At 50.1% G+C, this 19406-nt stretch overlaps 1 protein-coding gene across 3 annotated transcripts in view; it reads right to left on the bottom strand.

Annotated features, from left to right (window-relative positions):
• Window positions 1-19406, bottom strand: part of SLC5A10 (solute carrier family 5 member 10) — a 144581-nt gene that overhangs the window by 24955 nt on the left and 100220 nt on the right. For all 3 annotated transcript variants that reach the window (XM_039910692.1, XM_029056952.2, XM_029056944.2), the window contains one exon: window positions 15334-15484. In XM_039910692.1, the coding sequence (XP_039766626.1) occupies window positions 15334-15484 (151 nt within the window). The remainder of the gene's footprint in view (window positions 1-15333; window positions 15485-19406) is intronic.

Here is a 19406-nt window from a genome sequence, read left to right as displayed (position 1 = left end):
CCCACACGGAGGCCAGCAACAGCAGTAGCAAGCAGCCGCCCTGCACACCTAAGCAGGAACATTCGTTCCCAGAAGCCAGTGCTCCATGACTAGTCTTCCTGCCTTAGAACAGGAAGGACAGGATCCTGGATCTTCCATCTCCAGCTCCCAGAAAGGCTGGTGAGGGAGAGAAGAGCCCATAGTAATGAACACTAATTAGCCCACAGATAACACTCTTCATCTTCAAAGCCCTTTGCAGGCACTCATTACCCCCACGTTCTCCTGGTGAATGGGCCACTCCCACGCTACACGCTACAGAGGAGCCGGAGACCCGGAGACACTTACCTTGGGAGAAGTGGAGACTGATGGGATTGCCACGCTAGAGGCCTGGCGCCAATGCCAGGGTCGGAGCTTAGCCCCTCCTCCCCAGACACCTTGTCCCTGGCTCTTCCCCTCACCCCCAATCCCAGAAACCAGCTTATCTGCTGGGTGAGGATGAGTGTGAGTAGCAGGACAGGAAGCTGGATCAAAGGGGTGGAAGTTTTTTTAATTACCTGTGTTAGGAGATGAGTCCGAGTTACCTCAGCACTGGTCTTCCCATCTAAGGTGATGGATGTGCTCACTGTGCTCGGGCCTACAGGCCTGGAAGAGGAGGTTTCTGGCTTGCCCGCTCAGGGCCCCGTCCTCCCGACCCCTGCCCAACTCATCCCCCCACCTCTGCCCCTCTTCACGCTCTCCAAAACCTTTTGTCCAAGAGCTTCCTCACCCTGCAGTGACCCTCCTGCCTGAGTTTCTAACTTGGTTCTAGAGTGGCAGCTGATGGTGGAAAAAGATGGGTTTCCCCCCTCTGCTCGCCCAGGCCCCATTTACTCACCCCCTCCCACACACCTTCCCTTCCCTCAGAGAGGCCCCGCCCTTGGCCCAGGCCCTGTCCTCTGTGCCATTCTGTTCTCAGAATATGGATGGTGAGACACTAAAGCAGAGGCAGGAGCAGCAGGTTCCACTTGTCTCCTACTGGTAGAGAGCCTTTTCCTTTCCTCCTCCTCGATGCCCACCAAAATCGACACCGAGATGGGCTTCATCAGGCTCGGAGGCTCATCACCGGGCCCTGAGGCAGCCGGCCTGGGATCGGTCACTCAGGAAATTGATTCTCGCCTCGGGGGTCCCCAGGCAACCTGGTTAGGACTGAAACAACAGGAAAGCCTCCTCTAGACCCCCATCACCTTTAAGAAGTGGGGCTCACCCAGGGCTCAACCTGGGCAGGAAAGCAGGCCCAGAGAGACAGAAGTAGAACGTGCGGCAGGGCCTGGACAGTTGGCATCCCTACTGGCTGTCTCAGTTTCCCTCCCCTGGGCCAGCAACACCTCACCCTCATTTCTGATCAGAGCCCTGAGGCGTTATCCACAGCCAATTAATAAATGTGGCTAATGAGCTGGCTCCGTCCAGCCAACCCCATCTCCTCTGACTCTCCTGGGGAAACAGGAAGTTGATTGCAGTTTACCAAGGGTTTTCAGATCCCGGGCTGAAAGGTGGCCTCGGCCGGTTCTCCAGAGGCGCTTTGGCTCCCGAGCATACACCCCGAGAGACCCCAGTCCGACTCCGGTCTGCAGCCAATGCCTCACGACTCAGTACAAGCGCGATAAACTCCTAGACACAGGCCAAGAGAAGGCTGGGGCATCCAGGGTCAGGAGAAACCACCAGCAGAGACCCCATAGGCTAGGCCAGCCCCACTGGGCTGTCCGCTTGCCAAGGAGAGGGAGGGAAGAGAGGACGGAGGGAGGGAGCCCTGTGGGCTGAGGCACCCAGAAGCCAGGGGTGGTAGTCAGGGAGACCAATGCAGGAGGCCTTGTTGTGACTGGCCCAGGATGAATCAATATCCAGCACTGGTGAGGGAAGGATTCTCAGAGGGAGAGGCCCAGATAGCTGAGCTTCTGCCCGGCTCGGGACGTTCCAGGGGAGATTCTGTTCCAGGACTCCTCGCCTTGGCTTGCGAAGACCTGGGAAGGGAGCAGGGAAGGGCTTAGGATGAGAGAGGGAGGCTCTGAGGAAAAAGGGGCAGGAGCCTCATCCCTTTGGAAGCGGGAAAGGAGCAGTAAAGATGTGAGTCTAAAGAAGTCCCAGGAGAGAGAAGTCTAAGGATAAATGCGTAAAGGGGATTGCCTGACCTAGCAGATGCCACCAAGCACTTCCCTGCTCACTCTGGACTGGAAGCAGACCCCAGACCCTAAGATGACCAGACATCCTGATTTCAGTCAGGCAGTCTTGAAATTTGAGGGTCTGCTCCACTTACTCTCCGAGGTTCTTCAGGCTCGCATGAGGCCTGAGAAACCTAAAGAAAACGAAAATGTGACTGAGGTGTGAGTGCACCTTAGCAGATGGGAAGCCAGCTTAGGGGAGGAAGGGGGTGAGTGGTGATATTTACTGAGCAATCACTTGGGGCGGGGCGGGGGTTCGGGTGGAAGAGAGGGGAAGGCAGCCTTAGCCCCCCGCCCAACTCGGCGCTCGTGGGTCCAAGGCTGTGCCAGCCCGAAGCCCGTTGACTCTGCATTAAGGGGGAAAGGAGACGACTGTCTGGACTATGTTTTCATCAGAGCTTCCAGCAGGAAGGATTAGAAGGAGCCAGAGGGGGAGAAAGTGAGTGCTTTACCTCCCCATCTTTCACTTTACCTTTCTTCTCCTTGTCTCCTTGTCTCCTGGTCTTCTGTCTCCCTCCCTACTGCTATTTTCTCTGGCCACTTCACCGACGCCTCCAAGACCAGAGAAACTACCTGGCCCCAAGCGACCCCATCAGCAGATGATTATTTTATAGTATTTGTTAAGCACTTACTATGTGTTAAAACACTGTTTTAAGCTCTGGGGTAGATACAAGTGAAATTAGGTTAGACAAAGTCCCTGTCCCTCATGAGGCTCACAGTCAAAATGGAAGGGAGAACAGGAGAACTGAGGCACCGAGAAGTTAAGTGACTTGCCCAAGGTCACACAGCAAGCAATTTCCAGAACCAGGATGAGAACCCAGGTCATCTGACTCCTAGGCCCACTAGGCCACGCCGCCTTCTCGGCGTTATTGGTATACAAATGCCTCTGTAGAGCTGGGAAAGGCCAAGATGGGCCACTTCAGTGGCCACGCAATGCCCATTACCCCTGGGCATTTGTAGAGTTGGTAAACACATCCCCTGCCCACAAAGAGTTTATACTAGATTGTGAGCTCCTTAGGGGCCAGGGATTAGGTCTGAGTCCTGTGAATTTTTTTCCTAGTGCTTAGAATAGTTCTTTGCTCTGCACAGAGTAAGCACTTAATGACAAAAGAGTTTCCACCATTCCCTCCCTATAGCCAGCTCCTCTCCTTGGGGATGCCAAGGCACTGGCCTTAACAAGAGAGAGCCAGGGCCCAACTTGGAAAGGAGAATGATTCTCTAGGCCTCTCCAGGCATTGCTGCCCATCTGCTCCCAACCCCTTTCAGGTGGAACTATGATAGTTACTTACCTTGCAGGGATGATGGAACAGTTAATTGGAGGTTGTTGACATGAGGCTTTGAAGATGAAAAGTGCTAGGCTAATTGCCAGGCAGAACCACTATTACACAAGTTGAGTGTAAAACAGCTTGAAGGACACTGCCCAAACCCCAAGGGACACGATCGTCAGCCTGGGCGAGCAGGCAGACCTTGGGTCCTTGGGTTCTGGGGTCCTGGAGTCTCCGAGAGGGTCTTGGAGAGCAGCAGGTCTGGGAGGAGCTACGGGAGTGCTAATTTCCTTCAGGAGAGGTGTTGAGGTACTAAATGACCTCATCTTTCCCTGTTTCTATCCCCAGGGAATTCCTGCAAACTGGGATGAAGTGGGAGAAGAGAGCAGATAGATAGGAGGGAAAAAGCTGAGATATTAAAAGTCATAATACTTGTTATTTTTGTTAAGCCCTCATCGTGTGTCCAATACAGCAGTAAGCACTGCGTTAGATACAAGCTAACTAGGTTGGACATAGTCCATGCCCCACGTGGGGCTCACAGTCTAATCCCCATTTTACAGATGAGGTAACTGAGGCACAGAGAAGTTAGGGATTTACCCAAGGTCACACAGCAGACACCAGACAAGTGACAAGGCTAGGTTTAGAACCCAGGTCCTCTGATTCCCAGGCCTGTGCTCTTTCCACTAGGCCACCCTGCTTCTCTAATGCCTTAAGTCAATGTCAGGAGTTTCTGCTTGATGTAACCACTGGGCGATTTGGAGGAGATGGGAGATGGGAGCAGAAAGGTGTTGGAAAAAATGAACCGCACAGCAGTATGGGCTGGCAGAGGGGAGGTCCCCACTCCCAAAAAGTGAAAGAAGACTAGAACGCATTGGTCAGGGGGTCCTCACCCTGAGCACTGGTTTTTCCCCGTATCCTGTCTCCAAACAAACACAGCAGCCTCAGAGCCACTGCAGAAGTGAACATTCGCCCGAGCCAAGCAGATCCTGCTCCCTGCACACCCAATCTTGAAGCCTGAGGACCTTGTAAAAGTTTAAGGAGTAATCAAATAAAGTATGTGTTTTTATTGTTTCCCCTTTCCTTATGTGTCTTTCACCAACCCTCTACCCCTCCTTAATTAACCAACCAATCAATGGCATTTGCACTTGGGAAAGTACAGTATAATAGAGGTTTTGCTGAGGGATTTTATGGTATCTGTTAGCGCATACTAGGTTCAGGCACTCTACTAAGTCCTAGGGCAGATATGACTTAATCAGGACGGATCCAGTGCCTGTCCTACATAGGGCTCACAGTTTTAATCTCCATTTTACAGATGAGGTAACTGAAGCACAGAAAAGTTAAGTGACTTGCCCAAGGTTACGCAGCAGACAAGTGCAGGAGCCGGGATTAGGACTCCCAGGTCCGTGCCCTACCCACTAGCCCACACTGCTTCGCGTGTGTAGAGTTGGTAGACACGTTCCCTGTCCATGAGGAGTTTATAATAGACTGTGAGCTCCTTGGGGACCAGGAATTATGTCTGATTCCTCTGAATTTTTTTCCTTATGCTTAGAGCAGTTCTTTGCTCTGCACAGAGTAAGCACTCAATAAATTCTACTGATTGATTAATTGAGACTTGGCTCAGAGCCGGTACTTAATAAATACTACCGTGATTACTGCTGGTGGTTACAGGCAGAATTCTACCCTGGTAAAACCTCACAGGGGGATTGAGAAAGGAGGTCAGAAGGAATCAGTCGTTTGCCAACTGGGAGGCTAGGAAAACAAGGCTCTATGAGAGCCCCAGGATACTTCCTGAATCTTCTACCTATTCCCCTCCCCTCCTCACTCTCTTCCCTCCCTCCAGATATGCTTCTACTTCCTGAGAACCCAGGGAAGGAGTCACGGAGTGCCCCCAACCCGGACCGGACCGGTGCGGATGGAGGTGGAAATGGGAGTTGGTGTTTGGAAACAAACTGCAGGACAGAGGAGCTCGGGTTTTCCTAGAGGCTGAAGCAGCATCAGCAAAAAACCGGAAGCGCCTGGAAAGCCAAGAAGGGAAAACATCCCTGGATGGGGGAGAGAGGGAGGGTCTTCTCCGTATTCCAGGGCTAAAGCCCTAAAGAGAAGGATCCTGGGGATGGTCACTGGACCCCAGTTGGAACCCTGACTCTCTGTCCTGGAACTTGTCTGCTGTGTGACCTTGGGCAAGTCACTTCACATGTCTATGCCTCAATTACCTCGTCTATAAAGTGGGGACTGAGGCTATGATCCCTAGATGGGACAGACACCGTGTCCAACCCAATTACCTTGTATCTACCCCATTTCTTAGTACAGTGCCTGGTCCATAGTAAGCACTTAAATACCGCAACCATTATTATTGTTATCATTACCACTTGAGAACAAAACACTAGCTGGGCTTGATGGCTTTGGTTGGGGGGTGGCTGCGAGGCCAAAACCTCTGAGCCACCGGGTCTGATCCAGCCATCACAGCCTGAAGGTCTGAATGACAGAAGCCAGGAATTAATCAGGGCCAACTCAAGGACAGAGACCCTCCCCTGTCTGCCACCAGCCCCGAGCATCAGCTGTAAAATGGGGATTAAATCTGTGAGCCCCATGCGGGACAGGGACTGTGTCCAACCTGATTAGCTTATATCTACCTCAGCGCTTAGAACAGTGCCTGGCACATAGTAAGCACTTAATAAATACCATTTTTTAAAAAAGAAGTCGATCGGATCGGCCAGCGACCTCGCGCCACAAGGGTCACAGTCTAAGTACCTGTCAGTGTACTTCGACACTGAGGCCCATCCTCTTTTCCTGGAAGGCACCACCAAACCTTGGTTTCCCCGACACTGTCCTCTCCTGGTCCTCTTCCGATCTCTCCGGCAGCTCCCTCTCAATCTCTTTAGCCTGTTCCTCCTCTCTAACTGTGGGAGTCACTCAAAGCTCAGTTCTGGGTCCCCATCTAGTCTCCATCTACACCCACTCAGGGAGCTGAGAAGCAGCGTGGCTTAGTGGAAAGAGCCCGGGCTTGGGAGTCAGAGGTCGTGGGTTCTAATCCCGACTCCTCCACTTGTCAGCTGTGTGGCTTTGGGCAAGTCACTTCACTTCTCAGTGCCTCAGTTACCTCATCTGTAAAGTGGGGATTAAAGACTTGTCCCATGTGGGACAACCTGATAAACTTCCTTCTACCGGTGCTTAGAACAGTGCTTGGCACACAGTAGAGAAGCAGCGTGGCTCAGTGGAAAGAGCTCGAATTTAGGAGTCAGAGGTTGTGGGTTTTAATCCCAGATCCGCCCCTTGTCAGCTGTGTGACCTTGGGCAAGTCACTTAATTTCTTGGTGCCTCAGTTACCTCACCTGTAAAATGGGGATGAAGACTGCGAGCCTCATGTGGGACAACCTGATTACCCTTTATCTACCCCAGTCCTTAGAACAGTGCTCAGCACATAGTAAGCACTTAACAAATACCAAAATTATTATAGTAAGCACTTAACAAATACCATCATCATTATTATTATCCCCTCCCACGGTTTCAACTATCATCTTTACGTAGACGACTCCCAAATCTACTTCTCCAGCTCCGACCTCTCTCCTTCTCTGCGATGTCCCATTTCCTCCTAGACAGACAAAATAAAGGGAAGTGATTGAGACCGGATATCTTCATTGTTCTGGACACCTATACTTGGATAGCTCACCTCAAATTTAACATGTCCAAAACTGAACTTCTCATCTTCTCTCCCAAACCCTCTTCTCTCTTTGACTTAATGATAATACTACTACTAATAAGAAGAAGAATAACTGTGGTATTTGTTAAGCACTTACTATATGCCAGGCACTGTACTAAGTGCTGTTAGGCCGCTGAGCGTTGGGGTGAATACAAGCAAATCGGTTGGACCCGATCCCTGTCCCATTATTGTTATTAGGAAGGTAGGAACTGGTAGAGGTTAGAGGCTTCAACGCTGCTTCCAATCAGCTACGCGACACGTGGCGGGGTGGCGCCCATTTGCGGGCACAACCATGCGGAAGCAGGGGTCGCTCGGGGAGTAACTGGCCCCAGGGAATCCTGCTGCCCTCCCAGAGCCTGCCGGCTCCCCTCCCAACCAGCGCAGCTCCCCCGTGACCGGCCCTGGGAGTCCCACGCCGCCCGTTGTCAAGCTAATTAAGCCAAATCCCAACAAGGCCGGGGGATTACAGGGGATGAGCTCATGGGCATGACACCTCCGGCTCTGCCAGAAACATGTTCCAACAGCCACCGCCACGGGGAGCCACCTCCCGGGTGAGCGGGAAGACCGTTCCCCCTCCCCAGTTTGCAGATCCAGACTTCCTGGGGCTGGAGAGAGAGGGAGGGGAATGGCCATCCTATCCCGACACTCCACAGGTCCCTGGGCTCTCCGCACTGGGGAGCTAACTGGGCGCCCACCTGGGGAATCCTGCTAAGTGCCAACCACTGGGTGAGCTGGGTCTGGTCCCAGTCCAGGGCACTGGGATGGACTGGTGGGCTCCACTGAGTGCTCCCCCGGTAATGTAACGCTACGCTCCTGGGAGCTGCTGCCCCTGTCCGGAGGAGGCCTGAAGAGGGGCTCGTTCAGCCAGACTTAAGCCCGGCACCTCCATCCCGAACTTGGGCCAAATGGGACAGGGGGTAGAGTGAGACCAGAAGCCCGAATTTATTGAGCGCTTACTGTGTGCCGAGCACTGTACTAAGCATTTAAAGTTCTACTACAAAGACCTGAAGGGCTAGTAACTAATAAGTAGTTACTAGTACTAGTGAAGCCTAGTAAATAGGTCTAGCTACTGGGGGTAGAGAAGCAGTGTGGCTCAGTGGAAAGAGTCTGGGCTTGGGAGTCAGAGGTCATGGGTTTGAATCCTGACTCTGCCACTTGTCAGCTGTGTGACTGTGGGCAAGTCACTTAACTTCTCTGTGCCTCAGTTACCTCATCTGTAAAATGGGGATTAAGACTGTGAGCCTCCCGTGAGACAACCTGATTACCCTGTATCTGCCCCAGGGCTTAGAACAGTGCTCTGCACATAGTAAGTGCTTAACAAATACCAACATTATTATTATTACTATTATTGGGAAAACTAAGAAGAGTGGAAATTGGGTCAGATCATCAATTAATAATATTTATTGAGCACCTACTGTACGCCAGGCACTGTACTAAACACTTGCGATGGTACAGTGGAAATAGTGGACACGTCGCTTACCCTCAAGGAGCTTACAGTCTAGCAGAGGAGACAGACACTATCTATAGGATGAAATAAGGGGGTTTATCAATTGTGTACGTGTTACTGGGGGTTGAGAGTCCTTAAAGTGCTTAGGCGACACAGAAGTGCTGGAGTGGGATTTGTGGGATACGAAGTGTGGAAATTAGAGATACAAAGTGTGGAAATTAGAAGCGAATCAGGGAAGGCCTAGTCGGGGAGGAGACATTTCAGAAAGACTTTGATGACCTGGAGTTAGGTTGAGAGGAACAAAGAGTGTGAGCTGGGGCGTACTGGGAGAAGAAAGCAGATAAGCAGGAAGGAGTGAGCTGATTATCTGTTGTAAAACTAACTGTCAAGAATTTGTTGTGGCGAGGATTCGGCAACTGTTTTTAAGGAATAGAAACATGTGCAGAATGTAGAATTAGACAAATGGTCCAGGCAGCAGAGTGAAATGCGGACTGGAGAGGGAAGAATCTGGAGGCAAGGAGGTCAGCAAGGAGGCTGATGCTGTAGTCACATCAGGGTATGGCAATCAATGGTATGTACTTATGTATTTTTTTAAATGGTATTTTTTAAGCAGTTACTATGTGCCAGAAACTGTACTAAGCGCTGAGGTAGATATAAGACAATTAGGTTGGACACAGTCCCTGTCCCACATGGGGCTCCCAGTCTTAATCCCCATTTTATAGATGAGGTAACTGAGGTGCAGAGAAATTAAGTGACTGGCCCAAAGTCACACAGCAGACAAGTGATGGAGCCGGGATTAGAACCCACAACCTCTGACCCCCAAGTCCATGCTCTTTCCTCTAAGAGGTTACTGTGTGCAAAGTGCTGTACTAAACGCTTAAGTGACCGGTGCCTGGACTAACACTGCGACCACTTGAAAGTTGAGAGAAGGACAGATCCCAGAAATGTGGAGGTGGACAAAATAACAAAATTTGGTCACGTATTGACTATGAGGGGTTGTAGACGAGGGAGATGGTGTAATACCTGAATGTTATGGTGGAGTCCAGAGAAGGAAAGAAATAGCATAATTATGTAGCAGCGAAGCAGTTAAAGCCAAATTCAGAGAAGCAACCAGCAAGAGGCATAAAACGTAAGAAGACAATTATTCAGTTTTATCAGATGAAAGCAAAGGATCGGAGAGAACGTCGCCCTCCTGTTAGGAAATAAAAGCCGAAAAGGGATGATTGAGAAAAGGTAAAGTCTTTTAATGTTCCTTTCAATTCTATCTTTACAGAAAGGATTCAAGAAAGCTCAAAGGCCAAACTTGAACGGGGAAAGAAATAGTGAAAGGGTACACAGAACAGCAGTACAGTGGTTAACCTGCTGGCCCTCATAGCACTGCTGAATTTAAAGAATTGAGAGATGTCCCTGACAGGGCACCAGTTTCTGAGAACTCAGGAAAGACAGAAGTCCCTGGGGATTAAAAATTCTCGAGGATTAGATGTGCCAATCTTCGATCCTTTAAAAAGGAAAATAAGGAGGGCCCTTGAAAAATAGAGACCAGCCAGCCTAATCTAAACGATCAAGCATCAACCCCGGGAGAGGAGCTTAAGATAGGAGGAGGCAACCAAAACGGCTTTGTGAACAGTGCCTGACTAATTGCATTTCCTTCTCTGATAGAATGACAAGCTATGTAAACACGGGAGCAGCAGTAGATTTAATCTATCTAGTCCTCAGTTTGGCTTTTGATGAAAATGGCATGACATTCTCATCCCCAATCCTGGGAGTTTTGCCTAAACTCTCCGATTAAGGGGACACTGCTTAACTCAGCTATTAGTTGGGAGTCCAACTGTCCAGAGGGCTGCGCCCAGAAGGCAGCGTGGCCTAGCGACGAGAGCCCGGGTTGGGGAGTCAGAGGATGGGGGTTCTACTCTCACCTCCGCCACTTGTCTGCTGTGTGACCTTGGGCAAGTCGCTTCACTTCTCTGGGCCTCAATTACCTCATCTGTAAAATGGGGATTGAGACCGTGAGCCCCATGTGGGACAAAACTGATTACCTTGGATCTATCCCGGCGCTTAGAACGGTGCTCGGCACATAGTACGGGCTTAACAAATACCATTATCCAGCGCTTAGAACTGTGCTTAGCACATAGTAAGCACTTAAATATAATTATTATTACCTAAAGGAAACTTATCAACGGCATGGTGTCCCTGTGGGGAACATCCTTAGACGGTGAGCCCCATGTGGGACAGGGACTGTATCCAACTTGATTATCTTGTATCTAGCCCAGTGTTTAGTTCAGTGCTTTCCACATGGTACCATAATAATCACACTGGTTTTCTCTGTGTCTCTGGGGAACATAACAATAGTGTTCTGGGCCTCCGGAGGACAGAATAGTGATGTATATCTTTGGAGGACATTACAGTGGTGTTCTGTGTCTTTAGAGTACTTAACAGTAGTGTTCCACGTGACTAGAGGGCAAATGGCGGACAGATTGCTTTTTGGTAAAATGGAGGGGCCGCAGAAAATTCAATCCTAGATTCCTTTCTGGCCCTGAGGGCAGAGTCTTCCTGTGGGCACCTGGGCTCAAGGGTGTTATTTCTGTTGGCTTCCTGTGGCCGCATACAAGCCTCGTTAAGGTTCGAACAGATTTAGTGGCCTCATCATCCCGATGCTTCCCTTCTCTCTCTCTCTTTTTTTTAAATGGTATTTGTTAAGTGCTTACCATGTGTCGAACACTGTGCTGAGCACTAACGTAGGTACCGGTTAATTACGTCAGACACTCTCCTGCATGAGGCCTGAAGGGATTGTCTCTATCTGTTGCCAAATTGTACTTTCCAAGTGCTTAGTAGAGCGCTGTGCACACAGTAAGCCCTCAATAAATACGATTGATCGAATGAACAGTGGTGTTCCGTGCCTTTGGAGGATATTACAGTGGGTTTTGTGTCTTCAGACACATAACAGTTGTGTTCCATGTCTCTGGAGGACACAACTGTGATGTCCCGGGTCTCTGGAGACCATGACGACTTTGTGGGGGACATACCGGTGACATTCCAAGTCTCTGGGTGAAGAGAAAAAGAGAGAGGGAAAAAGAGGAGAGAGATAGAGCTAGAGAGAGAAAGGAGACGGAGGGAAAGGAAGAGGAAGAGAGCAAACCGTCCAAAGATGGAACTACTGAAGGCAATGCCCAATTTCTCCCGCACTGCACTGTTCCGTGATGCATGGTTGCACTGGAACCACTTACATCTCTCCTCATGGTATTATGCAAAACATGAGAGAGAGACAGACAGAGACAGAGAGAACATATGTGCGTGTGCAAATCTATGGTGCATTTCTACCCACTCACACAGAGGACACCTAGGTACACACATTTATAACCTGTTTCTCTCCAGACATGTCACAGCCAGTCAGATGGCTGTCAGTGCCCAGGGCAGACCACATACCGTGGAGCTTCTCCCACCCCTCCCAACCTGCATTTACAGTTCTCAGCTCAGGTGTGAGTGGGAGGAAAGGCAGGGGTAGGGGGTGGGGGAGGGTCAGAGTTATTTGGATGCAGCAAATCTGTCCCATTCAAATCCAGGTGGTGTCCAAAGCAAGGTCTTCTGGCAGAAGAGGGGACCCGCCGGAACATCCAAACACCCATCCTCTAAGGAGTCCCTGTCGACATCTGAGAAGCGGGTGCAGTTGCCCAGACTCTGTATGTAGGAGGGGTAGGGGGTGTCCATTGGGGCTGCTTTCAGCATCAAAAAGATGGAAGCCAAGCGGCCGGCTTCCTGAGGGCTTGGGGGTTCTCAGCCATCCCTGAAGGACTGAAGAAGTGGAGCGCTGACCTCTTGGATTGTAAACTCCTCGAGGGCAGGGGATGTATCTACCAACTCTATTGTTCTCTTCAAATGTTTAATATGGTGTAGTGACTAAACCACAGGCCTGGGAGTCAGAGGACTTGGGTTCTAATCCCGTCTCTGCCACTTGTCTGCTGCGTGACCTTCGGCAAGTCACTTTACTTCTCTGGGCCTCAGTTATCTCATCTGTAAATTAGGGATTGAGACTGTGATTACCACATGGGACAGGGACTGTGTCCAACCCGATCTGCTTGTATCAATCCCAGCATTTAGTACAGTGCCTGGCACATAGTAAGGGCTTAACAAATACCATGTATACAGCACTCTGTGCATAGGAAGTGCTCAATAAATACCATTAACTGATCGACTGATAGGAGGGCGCCAGTCAAGGGGATCCTGGTTGTTTTTCAGAATCAGAGGCCCGAGCCAGCCAAGCTGGGGACGGAGGAGCTCCCAACAAACGTTGTGGACAACCCCCATCCCCTGACCCCCTACTAACATCCCTGGTAATCCCTCACAGGGGTCAAGGCCAAATGTGAAAGAGGAGTAGGAGAGCCCAAAGTCCCTGGTCCCTCTTCATGGCCAGAGAAGCCAGACTGAAGAAAGGCTCCCCCTCTGAAGGGGGGTCTGGGATCCACCAAAAGACCTCTCGAAACCTTCAGGAAACCTGGCCAGGGATGGACAATTGTGGTCAGACGGGAACCTTGGACACTCCAGAAATTCAGACCCCTCTGGGGAGGGGAAAGAACAGCGGTTTAGCCCCTTTCACCCCCCACCCTGCCCCCGCATCACCCCAACCACAGGGAAAGAGGAACTGATGACAGGAGGAGACTAATAGGGAGGGCCCACCTAAAATGGGCCTGATTAGTTGATAATTAATAATAATTATGGAACTTGTTAAGCTCTATGTACCAAGCACTGTTCTAAGCACAGGGGTGGATACCAGCAGATATGGTTGGACAAAGTCCCTGTCCCACATGGGGCTCACACTCTTCTCCCCATTCTCCCAGATGAGGTAACTGAGGCCCAGAGAAGTTAAGTGACTTGCCCAGGGTCACAACGGACATGTGGCAGAGGTGGGATTAGAACCCAGGCCTTTCTGACTGGACTCAATCAGTCAATCCACCTATCCATGGTAGTTATTAAGGGCTTACTATGTGCAGACCAGTGTACTAAACGCTTGGGAGAGTACAGCATTGCCGGTAGACACATTCCCTGCCCACAAGGAGCTGACAGGCTAGGGAGGAGGTCCATTTTAAGTGGAGGCGATTTTAAATGGACCCCTCTGAAAAATTTGGTGACATCCTCCTTGGTAAGAAACAGGTAAGGGCCAAGACAAGACAGGATTTCAGGAGCCAGGTGAGACCAGGGTTTGTTGAGGTGCAGAGCGCTCCAACTCTCTGCGAATTCTATGGAGTGAAATGGAACTGGTGGACTACAGGTGGACATCAAAGACAGCCACCATCCCGTGAATCCACCGACCATCCAGCTTCCACGGTCAAAGAGAGAATATCGGACTGGACAGACTATTGGTCTGACCAGTAACTTGATGTTTCACTAGGTTACTGGTGATTGTGGAGCTTATTTCCTTAGAACCGGAGCAGAGCTGGCCTCTCCTACCCCTGGGCTCTGTGACCCCCAGCTCCAATAAACTATAAGGAGAGGGGTTCCAAACAGCCACTGTCAGTCAATGGTATCGACTGAGCGCTCGTGGCGTGTAGAACACTGTACTAAGCGCTTGGAAGAGTACAATACAGCAGTGTGACAGACACATTCCCTGCTCAAAACAAGCTTACGGTCTAGAGCGACTGCCCTCTTCGGAGGCTGGGGTCAGTCAGCTCAGCGGCTTCAAGGGAACTGCCCCATCCCCTATAGCCTCCTTGATTCATTTACCTAAGGGCTTCTGCTACAGTTTTTGCCTAAGGATTCTGGCTACGCTAGGTGTCATAATAATAATGGTATTTTAATAATGGTATTTGGTAAGCTCTAACTACGTGCCAAGCACTGTTCTAAGCGCTGTGTCATCCGATCGATGCCCACGGGGGTAGGGTGAACGGAGGAAGGTGGACGTCCTCTCGGACAGAGGAAGAGAGGTGTGCAGTGGCCAACCAGCCTCCCCCAGGAAAGCAGAGCTGAAAATATCTCCTTGAGTCACCCCCTCCCCCAGCCCCTCAGCAGAGCCTCGTGGGACAACCTGATGACCCTGTATCTCCCCCAGCGATTAGAACAGTGCTCTGCACATAGTAAGCGCTTAACAAATACCAAACCAACTTATATATATCCAAAATTTATTTTATAATCTGCCTCCCCCTCCAGACTTGAAGCTCACTGCAGTCAGGGAACGTGCCTATCAGCTCTATTATATTGTACTCTCCCAGTCCAGTGCTGTGCACACAGTAAGCGCTCAATAAATACCACTGATTTTTTTCATGGCATTCGTTAAGCACTTACTCTGTGCTAGGCATTGTACTTAGTGCTGGGGTAGATACAAGATAATCAGGCTGGACACAGTCCCTGTCCCCATATAGGGCTCACAGTCTTAATCCCCATTTTACAGAAGAGGCATCTGAAACCCAGAGAAGTTAGGTGACTTGGCCAAGGTCACACAGCAGACGAGTGTCGGAGCCGGGATTAGAATCCAGGTCCTTCTGACTATCAGGCTTGGGCTCTACTCACTGCGCCACACTGTTTAGCAAGTGTTTTGCATAGGCTAGACCACAGTCCTCACCCTCTCATTCTCTGGCCCCTTAAGCCAAACCTTCATCCTGCCCCAAGCGGCCTCCTTCATCTTCCTCCCCTCTGGGACCACTTCCCTGCCTTTCCCTAGGAGCTCCCCTAGCCCTGGGCCTCAAAATCTCCCAACTAGGAAAGGGAATCAGTGAGTAAGCAGAAGGCGACCAGACAGCCTTCCACACCGTCCACTACCTTCCCACCAGCAGCAGCTCCCGCTCCCCGGCGCCGGCCCGGAGCCTCCTCCAGATGTCCATGGTGAAGAGGGTGCTGCTGCTGTTGAAGATGGAGGTCAGCGAGGACATCAAGGCCGCCATCATCACCGCAATCATTAGCCCCCGCAGCCCTGGAAGCACCAAGAGAGGACGGTCGGCATTAGAGCTCCTCGTGAGCCAGGGAGGTGTCCATCGAGGCGGTTATATTGTGCTCTCTCGAGCATTCAGTACATTGCTCTGCACACAGTACGTGCTCAATAAATACAACTGACTGACTGACTGGAGACTTGGCTCCCTCAACCTTAGGGACAGGGATGGTGTCTAATTCCCACCTGCGTATTCTTTCCCAGCACTTCCCCCCCTTTGTTCCCTCTGCTCCCTCTACCCTCCCCCTTCACCTCTCCGCAGCTAAACCCTCTTCTCCCCCCTTTACCTCTCCTCCCCCTCTCCTGTCCCACCCTCTCAGCAGTGTACTCATCCGCTCAACTGTATATATCTTCATCACCCTATTTATTTTGTTTATTTTGTTTAATGAGATATACATCACCTTGATTCTATTTATTTGCCATTGTTTTCATGAGATGTTCTTCCCCTTGACTCTATTTATTGCCACTGTTCTTGTCTGCCTGTCTCGCCCGATTAGACTGTAAGTCCATCAAAGGGCAGGGACTGTCTCTATCTGTTACCGATTTGTACATTTCAAGAGCTTAGTACACTGCTCTGCACATAGTAAGCGCTCAATAAATACTATTGAATGAATGAATGAATGAATGAATGAATAATAATAATAATAATTTTGATATTTGTTAAGTGCTTCCTATGTGCCAAGCTCTGTTCTAAGCGCGGGGTAGATACAAGGTCACCAGGTTGTCCCACGTGGGGCTCACAGTCTTAATCCCCATTTTCCAGATGAGGTAACTGAGGCACAGAGAAGTGAAATGACTTGCCCAAAGTCACTCAGCTGATAAGTGGTGGAGCTGGGATTAGAACCTACGACCTCCGACTCCCAAGCCCGTGCTCTTTCCACTGAGCCATGCTGCTTCTCACAGTACAGTGCTCTGCACACAGTATGCGCTATATAAATACATTTAATTGGTTGATCGATTGTCTGGAGACTACGTTCCCCTCTCCCTGAGCCACAGGGATGATGTCTAATTCTCTCCCAACCCGTAATACAGTGCTCTGCACGCAGTAGGCGCTCAATAAATTCGTTTTATTGTTTTATGTACTTGTTAAGTGCTTACTACGTGGCCAACACTGTTCTAACTGCTGGGGTAGGTACGAGTCAATTAGGTCAGACACAGTCTCTGTCCCTCGTGGGGCTCAAGTCTGAAGTAGGAGGGACAGCAGGTATCAAATCCCCATTTTACGGTGGAGAAACAGAAGGACAGAGAAGTTAAGTGACGGGCTCGAGGTCACACAGCAAGGAATTGGCAGAGCAATGGGCAGAGGCAGGATTAGAACCCAGGTCCTCTGACTCCCGCCCCATGTTCTTTCCTCTAGGCCACGCTGATTGGAGTCTGGAGTCCCCTCCCCTTGAGGGACAGAGATCAGGTCTAATTCCCTGGTATTCTTACCCAGAACTAGTACAGTACTCTGCGGAGAGTAAGTGCTTAATGAATAGTAATGTTGGCATTTGTTAAGTGCTTACTATGTGCAGAGCACTGTTCTAAGCGCTGGGGTAGATACCGGGTCATCAGGTTGTCCCACGTGAGGCTCACAATCTTTCATCCCCACTTTACAGGTGAGGCAACTGAGGCACTGAAAAGTTCAGTGACTTGCCCACAGTCACACAGCTGCCAAATGGCAGAGCCGGCATTCGAACCCATGATCTCTGACTCTCAAGCCGGGGCTCTTTCCACTGAGCCACGCTGCTTCTCATACTATCTCGCCAACTACTCTCTCTGAAAACTAGCGAGATCTCTGAGTTGTTTAATTCTACTTGCCCCATCTCCCCCCCAAGCCCAGTGATGCGGGGACTCTGGCCTTTTGTGGGAGAAGAAGGGATCCCTGGAGGGGCTCTGCTGGTGGGGGGGGATTCATCGTTGGGGGAGAGATGGCTCTCTGGGGTAATGTCTGAGGATTCTCCCGAGAAAGACAGGGTCCTGGGCTTGGGTGGCCATTGATCCAAACCAAACATGCAGGGGTGATTTGTCCCCTCCTGAGATGAGGGTTTCTCCCAGATGTGTAGATTCCAAGGGGTTGCTTGTGGGAGAGAGCTAAACTCTAGACTGAAAGCTCCTTACGGACAGGGGTCACGCCTACCAAATCTATTATATTATCAGCAGCCAGTTAATCATATTTATGGAGCGTTTACTAGGTGCAGAGCACCCAGAAGCAGCTCGGCTTAGTGGAAAGAGCATAGGTTTGGGAGTCACAGGTCGTGGGTTCTAATCCCGGCTCCGCCACTTGTCTGATGTGTGACTTGGGGCAAGTCACGTAACTTCTCTGCGCCTCTGTTCCCTTATATATAAAATGGGGATTAAGACTGTGAGCCCCAAATGGGACAACCTGATTGCCTTGTATCTACCCAGTGCTTAGAAAGGTGCTTGGCACATAGTAAGCACTTAGCAAATACCATCATCATTATTATTATTATTACTAAGCACTCGGGAGAGTACTATACAACAATATAACTGACAAATTCCCTGCCCACACAAGCTTATAGTCTAGGATCTACAGCCTACACTCTATTAAACTCTCCCAAGAGCTTATTACAGTGCTCCGCACATAGAAAGTACTCAATTCATTTCCTCCCTTTATTCATTTGCTCCCTTTATTCATCCCCCCATCCAAGCCCAAAGCACTTAGGGACTTACCTGCAATTTACTGATTTATATTAATGTCTGTCTCCCCCTCTAGACTATAAGCTCGTTGTGGGCAGGGAATGTGTCTGTTTATTGTTATATTGTACTTTGCCAAGTGTTTAATGCAGCAGTCTGCACATGGCAAGCACTCAATAAATATGATTGATGGCTGAATAAATACCATGGATTGATCAATCGATAAAGCGCAGGAGGCAGCAGTCCCAGACTCATCCTAGTTTTCCCATCCCTGTGCCCCCGCTGAGCGGCACACCAGCCTCCAAGATCTTCAATAGCCAGGATGATAATAATAATAATAATAGTGGTATTTTTTAAGCACTTACTGACAGGCACTCTACTAAGCGCTGGTATGGATACAAGCAAATTTGAGTTGGACACTGTCCCACAAGGGGCTCACAAGTCTCAATCCCCATTTTACAGATGAGGGAACTGGGGCCCAGAGAAGTGAAGTGACTTGCCCAAGGTCACACAGCAGTCAAGTGGCGGAGCTGGGATTAGAACCCATGACCTTCTGACTCCCAGGCCCGTGTCTTGCCCTTCCTCTACAACCCGTAAGTGAAGCGATGGCAGCCAGAGGTGGGCAATCAATACTGTTGCTGGGGGACAGACCGCTGCCTGTCATCCCGTCTGCACAGCAGGAAGAAGGCGTGCACCACAGCAGGAAGTCAGCACATGTGCCAGATTTATTAATAATAATAATAATAATGGTGGTATTTGTTAAGCACTTACTATGTGCAAAGCACTGTTCTAAGTGCTAGGGGGATATAAGGTGATTAGGTTGTCCCATGTGGGGCTCACAGCCTTCATCCCCATTTTACAGATGAGGGAACTGAGGCCCAGAGAAGTGAAGTGACTTGCCCAAAGTCCAACAGCTGACAAGTGGCGGAGCCGGGATTCGAACCCATGACCTCTGGCTCCCAAGCCCGGGCTCTTTCCACTGAGCCACGCTGCTTCTCTCGAGATCGCCGCTTCTTCTCATAGATACAAGATTTCTTTGCGTGGGAGCATGGAGGGAACTTCTTCCTCTCCCACTTCACAGGGCTCATTCCCAACAGCACCCAGAGCCGTTGGGGGTGGTATGATAATGATCACTGAGGTATTGGTTAAGCACTTTCTATGTGCCAGACACTGTACTAAACACTGTAAGGGACGGGGAAGGAGGAATATAAGCAAATCGGGTTGGACACAGTCCCTGTCCCTCATTGGGCTCAGTCTCAATCCCCATTTT

This window comes from Ornithorhynchus anatinus, chromosome 2 (assembly GCF_004115215.2).
Source record: "Ornithorhynchus anatinus isolate Pmale09 chromosome 2, mOrnAna1.pri.v4, whole genome shotgun sequence".
Lineage (NCBI taxonomy): Eukaryota > Metazoa > Chordata > Mammalia > Monotremata > Ornithorhynchidae > Ornithorhynchus > Ornithorhynchus anatinus.
This window is presented reverse-complemented; position numbering and strand designations above follow the sequence as displayed.